At 40.5% G+C, this 15,288-nt stretch overlaps 1 protein-coding gene across 3 annotated transcripts in view; it reads right to left on the bottom strand.

The window, feature by feature from the left end:
- The window catches only part of NOSTRIN (nitric oxide synthase trafficking), a 49,938-nt gene that overhangs the window by 18,502 nt on the left and 16,148 nt on the right, over positions 1-15,288 (bottom strand). For all 3 annotated transcript variants that reach the window (XM_008138607.3, XM_028141059.2, XM_054723105.1), the window contains exons 3-7: positions 14,334-14,417; positions 10,407-10,469; positions 10,138-10,219; positions 7,957-8,019; positions 5,329-5,427 (exon numbers count right to left, since the gene is read on the bottom strand). In XM_008138607.3, coding sequence (XP_008136829.2) covers positions 5,329-5,427; positions 7,957-8,019; positions 10,138-10,219; positions 10,407-10,469; positions 14,334-14,417 — 391 coding nt within the window. The remainder of the gene's footprint in view (positions 1-5,328; positions 5,428-7,956; positions 8,020-10,137; positions 10,220-10,406; positions 10,470-14,333; positions 14,418-15,288) is intronic.

Genomic DNA, 15,288 nt, shown 5'->3' with positions numbered 1-15,288 from the left:
GGACAGCTTGACAAATGCCTTCCTTGCACCCTACTCCCCAGTGATCTGCTCCTTCCCAAAGAGCCCCCTCTTGCCAGTCACCGAAATTGACCATTCTGGTTGTGAAATCTTCTGGAAAATCAAACTAATACAAAACTCTCTGGACCAGAGTAGCTGAAATCGATTCTCAAAATGCTCAGACAAGTAATTTAAAGTCTCTGAGAAAGGAAAAAGTTGTACTACATGAATGATTCTCAAACTTTAATATGCCTAGAAATGACCCAAGGTGCTTGTAAAACTGCAGATTTCCAGGGCCCCACAGTAGTCATACTGACTCAATAGTTCTGTAGTGGGATCAGAAAATCTGAATTTTCACTACCTCCTCAGTTAATTTTGATGCAAATGGTCCTTAAACCAGAGTTTAAGGAGCACTCAGGATCCCTCTGACTTACACAGGAGTTTCAAGGACAGAGACAAAGGCTTTTAAGAATGACCCTCTTTATATTTAAGGACATTTTGAATAACGTTTCAGTAATAAAGAACATTCATCCAAAATTCTGAATATTAACACCACTCACTTTATTATTCCAATTGATATACTAGCCATTCAACTGTCCCTGGGCTCTGATGTATGACTTACACAGGACACACTGGGTTTTGTATGTCAAGTATAATGGATCACATTTATCTATAGAAACATGAGCTTGTGAATTTTAATCTGATAACAATTTAGTGAAAGCGCCGAAAGTGCGCCATGGCTATACTTTGCTAAATTATGTCCTTAGATTCTTACCGAGAATACTCAGACTTCCAGCAATGAGAACAAAGTTACTTTTGAGATGACCCCTCACATTCATCAGCCTGCACTAGATAGCTATCGACTAGAAGTTTCTGCCCAGCAAATTTATAGCAAATAACCCCAAATCAATATAAAAAAAGAATGTCAACTCTTACATTCTTATTTCAGGAACTTTTAAAAAACATTTTTTTATTTAAGGAACTTTTCAGAAAACTTTACTAAAATTTGTCAAAGATTGCATACTTTTTTTTTTCTTCTTTTCTTTCTCCCGGAACAAATATTTCATGCACTCATCAAACATTTACTGGGTGCCACAGTGTGTCAGGTACTAGGCTCTGGAAGTAGAAAATGGAACTGGATGGGCTCCTTCTTTAGCAAGGACCCACATTACTACCCCGTGGGATAGAGCCCAGGGTGATGTAAGTATTTAGGTATATAAGAGAGGCGCCTAAACTAGCCTTGGAATTACAATGACATAAAAGCTGAGATTTGGCACATAGCTGGGTGCTCACAGAAATAGTCCTTGTGTGAGTAAACCTAAAATAAAGTAGGAATTGGTGAGCATGACATGATACCAAAAAATTTTTCTTGTGTGTGTGTGAGGTTAAAGCACTCAGTTTGAGAGGGAGAATAGCAAAAGATGATGCTGAAAACCAGGCAAAGGTCAGGGAAGCTCTTAAGGACCACATAAAGGAGTGTGTACTTTATTCTGTGGTCACTGGAAAGACTTTGAAGGCTTTTAAAAGAAGAATAATATGCTCAGATTTGAGTTTCAGAAAAGTCAGCTTGACTTGTATATGGGAAATAGATAGAAAGAGGCAACACAGAAAGTAGAGAGACCAACTTGTCAGTTACAGTAATCTAAGAAATGATCATGACAGCCTGGGAGAGAGTAGTGGCAGTGGTGACAAATACAAACAGATAAATTTAAAAAGTATTTGGTTTAGGAGTTAGAATTGGGATGATATGGAGAATGATGATATTCAAAGATATGGAAAACACAAGAATAAATAATATTTTTGTCAGAGGGAAGTGATGGTTCCAATTTTGGATGTTGGCTTTGACATACCAGAATGCAGTTTAGAGACTGGTTTGGGCTGAAGATGTAAGTGTGGGTATTGCCAGTATAGATATTCTAGTTGAAGCCATGAGAGTATGTTTAATGAATACCAGTTACTTCTTGAGTACCTAATATTGAGATTACTGGGTTAGACATCAGAGATACCAAGCAGAATAAGACAGAATGAGGCCCCGGAGAGAAACCATGAGGAGCAGCAGTACATAAAAGCCAGGCAGAAGAAGGGAAGTCAGTAAAAAAGGTTAAAAAAATATTGCTAGATAAGAAAACCAAAAGAGTGAGAGGTTGCTGAAATTAAAAGAAGACACTGTTTCTGGATTGGAAAAGTCATCAACAATGCTTAATGCTTCCAAGTTAGATAAGGTAAGAACTGGGAATACCCGTTGGCTTTAGCAACAAGGATGACATTGTTTTCGGCAAAAACACTTTCAGTAGAATGGTGAGGAAAGCTGACTGGGGTGGTTTGAGGAATGAATAGGAGATAAGGAAGTGAGGGCACAGCACAGACAACTCTTTCAGTAAATCCTATTGTAAGGAGGAGAGATAATAATATCTGGAGAGGAACAGGAATAGGGTCATGGAAAGGTGTCTCCCTGACTCTCCTGACTCTCCCAAGATGGGGGGAGTTGAGAAGGCTGATGGGAAGGAATTGTTGGAGAGGGGCATGTCCAAGATATAGGGGAGAAGGGAATAATCAAGAGACGTGTCTCTGAGAGAGGGGATGGGATGGGAAACGGAGCATGTAGAGAATCGGCCTATCTCATTGCACACACGACGTCAGCAGGCAGGTGGCTGTGCTGATTTCTATTTACTCCATGAGGTAGGAGGCAAGATAGTCTGCTGAGAGTGGGTGGTGAGGAAGGAGGTGCAAGGAGAATGGAGATTTAGATCAGCTTCTGGTGAGAACAAGGACTGCTGAGCAGGGAAACAGGAAGAATTGCTGAGCGGCATGGAAGCAGCTCAGCTCAGGCTGGCGTTCACAAGCACTTCTGCATGAGATGAGAAAATGAATGCTGCCTTAGCTGTTTAGCTTCAGTACTGAAAAAAAAAAAAAAAAGCTAACAGGTAAAGCGCTGAAGACGGTGCGGGTCTGTGAGGTAATGACAGCCAAAGTTTAGGATCACAGGACCAGCTGAAGGAGGGCAAGAGAGGACTGTAGTTTTCAGTCTCCCAGGGAAGCTTCTAATGAGGGAAGGAAGAGGAAATTCACCACTTAGCTGCCCATGCTTTTTATTGTTTTACTAGAGGCCCGGTGCACAAATTCATGCACCAGTGGGGTCCCTCGGCCTGGCCTGTGGGATCAGGCTGAAACTGGCTCTCTACCAACCCCTGAGGGATCCCAGATTGCAAGAGGGAGCAGGCCAGGCCGAGGGACCCCACCGGTGCACGATCAGGGCCGGGGAGGGATGAAGGAGGCTGGCCAGCCAGGGAGGGACCACAGGAGGGCTCCAGGGTGTGTCCGGCCCATCTCGCTCAGTCCCGATCAGCCAGACCTCAGCAGCAAGCTAACCAACCAGTCAGAGCATCTGCTCCCTGGTGGTCAGTGCATATCATAGTGACTGGTCGACCGGTCGACTGTCTGCCCCATAGTGGTCAGTCACAGCGAACAGTTGAGCATATCATTAGCATATTATGCTTTGATTGGTTGAACAGATGACCGAACGACCGGACACTTAGCATATTAGTTTTTTATTATATAGGACTAGAGGCCCAATGCACGAAATTCATGCAAGGGCCTTGGCCCTGGCATCTACCCACCACCAGGGGCCTCTGCCACCTCTGCCTCTGCCCCCGCCCGCTGTCCTGAAGGAAGGACATCTGGCCTAATTAGCATATTACATTTTTATTATTATAGATTAGCTTGACATCAATAAAGAACAGCTTCTAGCCTGGCTGCAGTGGCTCAGTGATTGAGCATTGACCTATGAACCAGTGGGTCACAGTTCGATTCTCAGTCAGGGCACATGCCCAGGTTGCAGGCTTGATTCCCCAGTGGGTAGCATGCAGGAGGCAGCCAATCAATGATTCTCTCTCCTCATTGATGTTTTTATCTCTCTCGCCCTCTCCCTCCCTCTCTGAAATCAATACAAATGTATTTTTTTTTTTTAAAGAAAAAAGAACAGCTTCTATTGTGGGCTTCAAATGCCCACAGATCCTGGTGCTTAGCATTTAAACATACTGTGGTTTCCCCTCCTTGGAAGCTGTCTCATTATTCAATACTTATGATTATTTCAAACTGTGAAGATTGATGTGTGAAGAAATAACCTTGTAAAATCTTGCTTATAATGAATTTAAGTTATTCAACTAATAGTTTCTTCAGATGAAATAATAGCAAAACTTGCAATGACCATTTTCTTTTAAGGATGTTTTGGGTTGTAGTGGTGCTGCCTGCATTGACTTAGGGGGACTCCATCTTTTGGAGAAGATACTGATGATTTCAAAGCTTTCCATTCTCAGCACATACCACAGAATTGTGCAAGATAATCTATTTTGGGGTTGTGTTCATTTTTGCCTAAAGCTTACTCTTATTTAATATACGAATTGACATTGATCCCAACACACGGACAGCTGTGGATTCTGAAGTGTCCTGGAGGCTGAGGGGGAATTTTACAACATGAAAAGGTGTCAACATCCTGGGACATGTGGCCACTGACAGGTGTCTGTGTCATGTGGATTTATAGACTTACTATCTAGCTTTAATTAGGGTAATACACACAAAATGCACAAATCTCTTAAAAAGATTTCTGCCAAGAAGCTGCAGTTTGGTGCTAAGATGAACACTATCAGCATAATGAAGCCACAGGAACCGATGCTCTCTCCTGCTCCTGGTAATGAGCGCGTCCTCACCCGCGTGAAAAGGCGAAAACTGGGATGGGCTACGGAGATCTGACAAGAAGGTGGCCCAAACATTTAAAATTATCAAGAGGACTATCAGAAACACGAATTTATATTTACTATGGTTAAATTTGAACCTTTCCCAAAGTGTGTAATTTATGCCGGAGCTGTCACTTAATGATTATGTAAATATAAGATTAGCTAATCATTTAAAATATTACTTCATCTTTACCTCATCCTTCAAACATTTCTACTTTTTTGTTTTGTATAATGTTCATAACATATTGGTATAATTTATAAAGTACTATTATTACATATGACATAGGTAAAGTAGACTATACAATAAATATGAATATGTCTATATATTTTTTACTTATTTGGGGTATGAGCTGAGAGATATTTAACAATAGGGTTCCCTATTGAAAAATGTGGACACCACTGGTCTAATTTGTCATCTGTCAATAATACCTTTTACAAATATATGTGGACCAGGAATGATTCTGATACTCTGCCACACTAGGTTCTGCAGAGACCCCGCACAGAGGGGGAATTAGCCCGTGTTCTTGTATTCATAGCTAAGGGCCGGGAGCCCATCCGTCACCAAACCTCATGCATCCAGCTGGCCACGACACGTTACCTTCTGCTTCTCCCTGTCAGTCATGGTTTGCTTGGAGCTCTCTATAAGATGGAAAAGTGCTTCATGCTTCTTGGTACTCTCCATTAATTTCTTTTTGGCCTAGAGTCAAAAAAAAAAACATACAGAAAAGTAGGGAAAAAAGGAGCAAAAATGGGTATCAAGAGAAAAAATATTCTGTTCTGGAACAAGATAATGTTTATGTGCTAGCTTGAATGATTTTAGTTCTTTATTTCTGCTCTTACCTCAAAATCTGCCTAAAATATTGCAATGGCTAATGTTTTGCCCTGAGAATCACTGTATATTTTTTCATTACAGTGGGTATACTCATGAGGATTATACATTTTGCTAGATCACCAGAGGCCTGCAAGCCTCCAAAATGTTATTCTAGCTAACATGAAGGAAGGGAAGGGCTCTACCACAAAGAAAGGATAACACAACAAACATGGAAGACTGCCCCCGTATTTCTTTTAAATCAGCCTGGGCCACAATCGAGGTAGCTTTAAGACGCTTTCTTAAAACTTAAAGCAAAGGGGGAATTGTGCCACCTGATGACCAGGCTTGAGAGCTGGGCATTTGCCTGGCATCTTGTGATATGACCTGCATTGTGGGAAGAGGGTGGAGGTGGGGAGAGTTGGGAAGAAAGAAACATTCAAAGTCCCCCTATTCTGTTGATGCCTCAACCTCAGAGTGGGTCATGATTCAGGCAATCATTTTCTATTCCAACAGTTCCAATTTGGCAGGAGGTGATGCTCCAGAGATAAAATAAACAGAATTCAGTTTGAATTGGATTCAGCCTGTTTAAGAAACGGGGTTGACTGAAAGACTGTGTAGTTGTTTCCACCTGAAGATTTCAAGAACCGTAAAACCAGATAATGAAGGGAAAGGCGCAGGTCTCTCCTTCCTTAGGAATCAGAGGCAAAGGCTTCTGGAAGTCTCTAAATATATGGTCTCTACAAAGGGGAATTCAAGGAGCAAGACACTCCTAGACCTTCTTCCTCTGCCTTCATTCAGTCACATGTCCACAGATAAACGAGAGTGTGAGGCAAGAGCTTTGGCCCTTTAAGGCTTAACATCTGTGTCCCCAGGACAGACTGCACTTCATTACTGACATGCTGAATCCCTTGAATTGTAACTGGGGAGAAAATTACTCCAGCTCAAGAATTTTAATGTTCTCTAATTTCTCTGTCACTCTTCATAAAAAATGAAATCTATTCTTATTTGGAAAAATTAGTTGGTGAAAACTTGGAAATAACAAAAGATGCTTTTTGTTCTTGAAAGCAATTGCAACTGTGGAGCATGGTTTCTCCCTTCTGGTCCATTATATTGAATTTCCCACGAAAGCTGAATAGTTAGAGAATGGATTTTTTTAAAAACAAATTCTGCTTAAGAAAGTTTATAAAATCAAGAGCAAAACTAAAAACAAATGACTGGATGCTGTTTACGAGGCTGTGAAATGTACATTCTAAATGTGATTCTCACCAGCCTACTTTTAGCAGCACTTCTATTGTGGGTATAGAAACTCATTTATCTCAAGCATTTCTTAGGGATGTCTTTGATCTCATGGAGCCTTTGCTTTCAGCAGAAGCTTCAGGGGCAACACTGAGGGCTGACATGGGCTGCCTGTTTCGGAGGGCGTCTCTGGTTATTTACATACATGGGTGGCTGTGTACCTGCGACTGTTCTCTTTGGGATCTGACACTTTGGAAATAAAAAAGGAGAATTTCAACTTTTGTAGCACAAGTCCTTTCAAAGAGGGTCCTTGGGTTTTCTTGACAGATTCCCTCTCTCGTCCTTTCTACTCAAAATGAATTCCTCTTCAACTGGATTGTTCCAGAATAATCTTCTGCACATACATATGGGTTCCATCTGTTACTATCTCTAATGATATGTTCTACATTCTCACACCAGAGCATAATGCCTTTCCTTAGAATTCATTCACTGTTTCCTGCACATGTTGCCTATCAGTGAATTTTAAAATTGCTTGGAGGCAAGAACCACATCTTAGTGCAGTGCGGTGCACAAGAAGTGGACCACAGACTGGCGGAATCAATACTTATATGCATTTCCCTTTATGTATCACTACCCAGCCTTTGGCACTCTCACTAGTGAGACAAACGCCCTACAAGATAAAACCAAAACTCAGATAGTATTTGCCACTTGCCCGAAGTTGCTAATTATACAGAGAGGCAGTCAGTATGGTGAATGATTAAGCGTAGTGACCCTGGAGCCCAACAACTTGTAACACTTGTTGGCTCAAGCATTAACCAGCCCTGTAACCTTGGGCAAATTATTTACCTCTCTGTATCTCAGTTTCCTCACCCATCTTTAAAATGGGACAATGCAAGGTCACATACCACAATGGGTTGCTGTGATAAATAAAATACATAGTATATAGCTCTTGGCACACAATAAATGCTATGTAAATGTTGGCTATAAATTACCATATTTAGAGCCCTGCTCTTCCATTGGTTGAGTTGAAAGATACTATAACTCAGGAGAGGAAGCATTTTTCTCTTCAATTAGTGCTTAGACATACTAACACTAAAACACATTATCACATTTGTGCAAAAGCAAAAAAACTCCAACCCTAAAAACTGCGTTCACACAGAAGATATTTGTGTTACTTGCCTTAATTTGTTGATTCCAGTTGCTAATAAAAAGATTTGCTGTCTTTTCAACTTCGTTATCAAGCTATGGGAGAGAAAAAAAGGAAAAATTTTTTGCTGTTTTCTTGTTGAGTCATGGTGCTGGCTTATTAGCTGTCATGCAATCACTATCACAATTCATAGAAATCCTACAGTGGACATATTTCCTGAGAAAAGTAGCCAAACTATCTTTTCCCCTATCAAGAAGCTCTCGACAGAATTTAGCCTGAATGCATTTGGTAAAATAATTATTTCTAACACATAACCCCATGAAAGCAACATAAATGTGCACAGTCTGTGTGGAGGAGGATCTTGCATAGTTTGGTGTCACATCCAATCCCACCATTCCTCTTCAGTATCATTCCATGTGGCTCAACCTTAACACCATGAGAATTGGCATCAGTCCTAACAGTGCTAATTTTACTAAGTGTCTCATTGCCTCTGAAGTGAATATTGTTTTAATTTCAAAGAGATTGAGTTCTTAATCATAATTAACTTCCCCTCACTTTAAACAGCCAATCAGACAGTAATAGTAATGATGAAACTGGATCTAGGCAACCTGCCTGGAGGTGGAACTTTAGTTAGGGCAGAACCTTGGTTCCTGGACCACTCACCTTTCCCCAGACCCACAGATCAGACATTATTCAACCAGTTGGAGATCCAGCAATACTGCACTTTGGTTTTTTCCCATTGGTTAAATTTGGGATATATGCTTTAATATAACAAATACAATGAAAATAACTTTATGATTTGTGTATGTGGCTGAAGTGTGGGACGAGTTCACTTTTTAAAAAAATTCTAATCTTTTATCTTTTGTGTGAGAGTGGGAGGGGTGGTGGGGGTGCCACAGGGATGGGGCAAAGCTGAAAAGATTTCAAACTAAAACAGCAACTTGAAGGATCATGACCTTAATTATCTAAGGTCCTATGATAATGATCATAGCATTGCTACTAATTTGTGGTAAGTACTAAGGAAATGCTAGTAATTATCATACTATAATATGGTGTTAAATATTTATCAATTAATGAAATATAGATTTGTGTTTGGATTTTATTAAGTTGGTTTGCAAAGGTAGATGATTATATTGCTTTCTAGTAATTACTGCAAATGTCCCCCATCACCCTAGCCCTCAGTAGAACATCCGTTCTGGTAAAAACACATGTATGGCCACACAAACATCAACTCCATTTCCTGACTGAGTTTAATGAGTTTGAATAAATTTTTTAAAATCATTTTTCTGCCATCAAGGCTTTTACAAGTCCCCTCATCCTACTGACCTACTTCCCTTCACAAGGATCACCTGTCATTGCTTCAGAACTTCTGGCCTGCACCTGGTCTTGAAATAGTGCCCATGACCCACCCCTATCAGAGCTAAGCAACTTTTATGGAACACCCCTATGTTGCCTGAAAATATATTTAAAAGTGTTTAACAACTGTATGACACATGAGTAAAAAGAAAAATGAGCACAAATGAAACTGTAGCAGGAAAGCTACACAAACTCTAGAGAATACACTATGCCTCTGAAAGAATTGCTTAGTTATTTTTCTTCAATTGCAGGCTGTTTGAGGATTTATACCTATTATTGCCTTTACCTAATTCCAAGCTGATAAGCAGAGCACAGCATTTCTTTTTTTAAAATGTGTTTATAATTTTTTTATTTATAAAAGGATTATCTATTCATTGAAAAACAGCAGAAATACAAAAAGTACCAAAAAATGAAATAAGAATAACATCTAATTCTCCTGTCTAGAGATAATTTATATTAATAGTCTGGGGGGATTCTTCCAGGTATTTTCATTTGTATATATACACATATTTTACAAAATTGAGGTAATTTTGACATATTTTTTAATCCTGCTTTTTAATTTTATACTGTGTAGTAAAAAAAATCCCCAAGTCATTAAATTCTTCTATAATAACATCTTTAATGGTTACATGGTATTCCATTGCTTGAATTTATCATAATTTACTTTTGGATGAAGAAATTTCCAGTTTTTCACCATTACAAAAGTGTTTTAACAAACATCCTTGTACATAACTTTTTGAGCTTCTTTTATTTTTATGACAAATTTCTGAAATCTAGTATCATTTTTAGATCACCTTTTATTTCTTGAGCCAAAGACAGAAATCTTGCTTAAACAGGGGAGAAAGGTTTTGACTCACTGATTTTCTCTTCTTCTCGTGTACACTCAGGACTTGATGAGTTGGTTTTACTGCTTCCAACTCAATTGCTTTGCCAAGTTTTCTGGAAATGGAACATAAGAGACACAAGTATAGTATTAGGATTTATATCTACTTTCCAAATTATTTTCTCGGGGAATAAAATGGTGTGTTATGGCCAGGTTGAAGTGGAGTATGGTAGCACACCGACATTAAATATTTACGACTGACTCCCTTTGCGGGTTGAGCAAGGCTGGGGTGGGAGCACTCACTGATGCAGGTCTGCCGCAGACTTCATGCCCTCCGAGACCCAGGCCCAGGCACTGGCGACACAGCTGGAGGCAAAGACAAGGGGGCGTCATTATCCAGGAAAGTCAGATTCATTGCATTCAGTAATTGCACTCATATCCCTAATCTTATCTCAATTTCTCCATGGGGTTAAATGCTGCCAACAAGTTTATTTGCACTGGACTCATTACAGAAAGTGCTATTTTTCAGGCATTTATCATCGTGACTTTCATTTTCTATTTCATGTCTGTAGAAAATTGGGGAAATAAAGTAGCCACGGCTGAGAAGGCACTTAGAGCAGGAAGGGGACAGCATTCGAGGGGCAGAAGGCTCTTACAATCTTCTCAGGCTCCTCATTTCACTGATAATAAACTGAGGCTCAGAGAAGTTAAGTGACAGAGGACTCGAGAGCCCTGATTATGTCCTGTGTGCTGCTCTTGCCATCAGGGTTTAGATCCTGTTAGGACAGCTACTCAGATATTTTATGGTCTTGTGAACAGTATCTCAATTTAACAAAAGGATGGCACTGCCCTGTCCTTAGCAGCACAGAGGGAGGATTAGGAAGTGTGATACTATTTTCTCCTACGGAAGAGGCCTAGCTCACAGCAGACTTCAAAAGTCGGGGTAATAAGCACAATTGCATCAGTAACCTCAGGTACAGAGGCCTGTGTGGACTTTGATGGAGCGGGAGGGGACAGATGGGTGCCCTTACTGAAATCGCGATGGTGCAGAGGTTTTGTCTCAAAAGACTTAGGTTGTACCCCATAGTTATTTAAAGGGAGAACTAGGACAAAGGATGCCAGATGTTCTGCATATCCAAGCCAGGCACAACAAAGGACTTACTGTATGCTTCCAATTAGAGAAAATTCCAGAAAAGACAAAATGAGTATATACAGGAAACAGATCAGTGTCAGTGGTTGTTTGGGACTGGGTGGGGGAGGACTGCACACAGGCATGAGGGATCTTTTGTGTGATGAAAATGTCTCCATGTTGATTTTGGTAGTAGCTGCATAGTGTATACATCCATCAAAATCTACCAAAGCATCTGCTTAAAATTGGTGCTTATTATTGCAGGTAAATTAAACCTCAATTAAGTTTAAAAAAAAAGGAAGCCAGCTCTGGCCAGGTGGCTTAGTAGGTTGGAACATTGCCCTGTACACCAAAAGGTTACGGGTTCAATTCCTGGTCAGGGCACATACCTAGGTTGCAAGTTTGATCCCCAGTCGGGGTGCATATGGGAGGCAACAGATCCATGTTTCTCTCTCATATCAATGTTCCTTTCTTTCCCTCTCTCTCCACCTCCCTCTCTGTCTCTCTAATCAATAAAAAACATATCCTTGGCTTGGCCGGCGTGGCTCAGTGGTTGAACGTCAACCTATGAACCAGGAGGTCACTGTTTGATTCCCGGTCAGGGCACATGCCCAGGTTGTGGACTCAATCCCCATTAGGGGGCGTGCAGGAGGCAGCCGATCAGTAATTCTCATCATTAATGTTTCTACCTCTCTCCCTCTCCCTCCCCCTCTGAAATCAATAAAAATATATTGTAAAAAACAAACAAACAAAAAAACATATCCTTGGGTGAAGATTAAAAAAAAAAAAAATAAGGAACCCAAGCACACTTTGGGGAAGAGCCTGACATTTGCTCCTCAGAGGAGCTGGGCATCAGAGCAGGAAGCCGAGGGCACTGGCCTCGGTGGAGTCTGTGTCTGAATTCACACACACCCTTTGTTTTCAGTGGGAACTTGGAGGGATGGATCACTTACTTGATTTCTCTGACACTCACTTAATTGGACTTTTAAAATATGAATAATTTGGGTCATTTATACAAGTACCTAATAGATTTGGGTATAGATAAAAGTTTAATTAAAGTTTATTATTAAATATTATTGTGCTAATCCTGATTAACCAAACATTCTGGACATGCCAACTCTCTGGGAGTACCAAGCTGGATGCTAGGGCTGCAACACAGTAAGATACACCCACTATACCCCTACACTTCTCATTCTTTAGGAAGTAATTAAAATCAACATCATAAGGAATACTTCTGGAACTTTGGCTCTGTCTCAGGTAGTAAGCATACTTCTTGTATTATCTCATTTAATCCTCACAGCAATTATGTGAGATAGGTTTTATTTCCACTTTAAATAGACACTGAGAGGTAAGATAAATTTTCCTAATTCACCTACCTGGTAAGTGGTAGAGCTAGAATTTAAACCCAGGCAGTCTAAATAAAGTCTATCTCTACTCAACCACTGTGCTATACTGACTCCTTGGTAAATCTACTAAAATACTATCCTAAAAATCAAGCTAGAAGTCACAGCAATTTTAAAGTCAGTATTTGCCAGAAAACAACTCCGAGACCATGTGGATTCCAGCAAGAGAGGAATCGACGGGACTACTCCAGCCATCAAGACAGAAGAGAAGCAGTCCAGAGATGGAAGATGCTGATGTGGCCTTCCCATACTAGCAGTTAGCAGCTGTGCATCACTGCAGATTGCCCAGGACCAAACCAGACAGAGTCGGACCTGCATGACCACCATTTGTCCACCATCCAGAACTGAAATGTCAGTGCTGACATGTACACATAAGGAACTGTTGGGCATTGAAATTGGGTCTCAAAAGAACTGTAGGCCCAGAAAGAAACTCACTACACACTGATTCATTTGCCTGTCACCATAACCATTATTGCTTGTCTCATTTTCGGTTCTTATAAGTGTATTTCTAATAGCACATGATCTCACTCATCTAGGGGAAATAATGAACAACATAGACTGATGAACAAGAACAGACCCAGAAACAAGGAGGCATGGATCAGACTGTCGGGCCTCGGGGGGAGGGTAGGGAAGGGTGGGGGTAAAGGGGGAGATCAACCAAAGGACTTGTGTGCAGGCATATGAGCCTAACCGGCGGTTAAGGACAACAGAGGGGTGGGGGCATGTGTGGGGAGGGGGGTGGGATGGGAATGGGGGGACGAGGACAAATATGTGATACCTTAATCAATAAAGAAATTAAAAAAAAAATAGAAACACCAAAAATAAAAAATAAAAAAATAAAGTCAATATTTGCTGTTACAGATGATGCCTAAGGAAGAATAAGGATATAAGCTCCTAACTCCTTCCTTTTTTTCTTTTCCTCTCATTCACCATCAAAAGAAGCTTTTGCAATGGCATTGCCAGTTTAGGCTGACATCTGCAAGCATTAGTCAAGAATCTTTGTAGCAAATTATCACTAATGGATCATTTTTAGAATACAAATATATTTCTCTTCCCTCCCCAAAAAGGAATCGATTTCATTCTGAAATGTATTGAGGAAGATGTGAACCAACATTTTTTCAGCATCCAATGTTCTAATGATACATTTTCTCATTTAATATGCACACCTTTCCACATACACACATACATACACACAATGGAGAATATATCATTACTTCCTCTAACAGTGGCGGAAATTGAGACACAGAGAAGCCAGGTTATTTGTTGAAGGTCAGAGAGTTGAAATAAAGCAGGATTCAGACTTTTTGACTCCAAGACATTCCAAGTTAACAACACAGTTTTGTAAGTTAACCATCATCAGTGAGACCTTTTACACATGTGGGCTTAAGACTCATAAAAACATGGGATGAATCCAGCTCTGGAACTCCTTATCTGTATGCCTGGGGAAAGTGTCTTAAACTCTTCAAGACTCAGGACTTAATCTGTAGTAGGGACAATAATAAGACTTCTCAAGGGTTTTGAAGATTAAGTGAGAGTATTTATAAACGCATTTAACACACTGAATAGTACACAGCAAGTATTCAAGAACTGGAAGCCATGCTTGACATCATGTACCTGCCACATTTATAACAGAAAACTGGAACTGAACTGTTTATTATTTTTAAGAATTATTTTACCTTACCTCTTTCATATACTTACTTTTTCTTTGTGTTCTGTAATGCTTTGTTCAGCTTAATTGCCTGTTTCTGAAGTCCTTTGGCATAGTTAAACTCCAAGTTTGCCCTGTTAGCAAAGGAACAGAATGTGCCAAAAATCAAGCAACCCCGTCTCCACCCCTTACCCTACAACACACACACAAAGGAGAGTGCTCAGACTGACAATACAATCCTATATAATAAAAGGCTAATATGCAAATTGTTCCCTCAGGAGTTCAACCAACCGGGAGTTCGACCGCTCACTATGATGTGCGCTGACCACCAGGGGTGTAACAAAGGAAGGCCCCAGCCAGCAGCTGGCGGGGAGGAAGGTCCTGGCTGGCAGCTAGCAGCCAGAGGAAGGAAGGCCCTGATCACTGGCCAGGTCTAGGGACCCTATCTGTGCACGAATTTTGTGCACTGGGCCTCTAGTGCCTACATAAAGAAGAGATGATTTGTTTACTATAAAGTTCCTCTTATCCTTAGACATAATCCTTAAGGCTATCCAAGAGGATCCTACAAAGGAAGAGTTTATTTATTTGAACTTCTTGTACACCAGTGTTATGGATTGAATTGTATCTCTCCCCAACCCTCAAAGATGTTGAAATTCTAAACCCTAGAGCCCAAGAATGTGGCCTTATTTGGAAATAGGGTCTTTGCAGACCATCAAATTAAGTTGAGGTCATCAGGGTGGTTTCAAACCCAATATGACTGTGTCCTTATAGAAAGGGGTATGGAGACAGAAATTCACACCCAGGGAAAACACCATGTAAAAAGATGAAGGGTGATGTATCCACAAGCCAAGGAATGCTGAAGATTGTCAGTAAACCGCCAGAAGACAGGGGAGAGGCACTGAATAGATTCTCTCTGATAGACCTCAGATGGAATCAATCTGGATAACATCATGATCTTAGACTTCAGAATTTCTGTTGTTTAAGCTACCCAGTCTGTAGCTTAAA

This window comes from Eptesicus fuscus, chromosome 11, assembly GCF_027574615.1.
Source record: "Eptesicus fuscus isolate TK198812 chromosome 11, DD_ASM_mEF_20220401, whole genome shotgun sequence".
Classification (NCBI taxonomy): domain Eukaryota; kingdom Metazoa; phylum Chordata; class Mammalia; order Chiroptera; family Vespertilionidae; genus Eptesicus; species Eptesicus fuscus.
The sequence above is the reverse complement of the archived record's forward strand: the minus strand, read 5'-3'. Positions and strand labels throughout refer to the sequence as shown.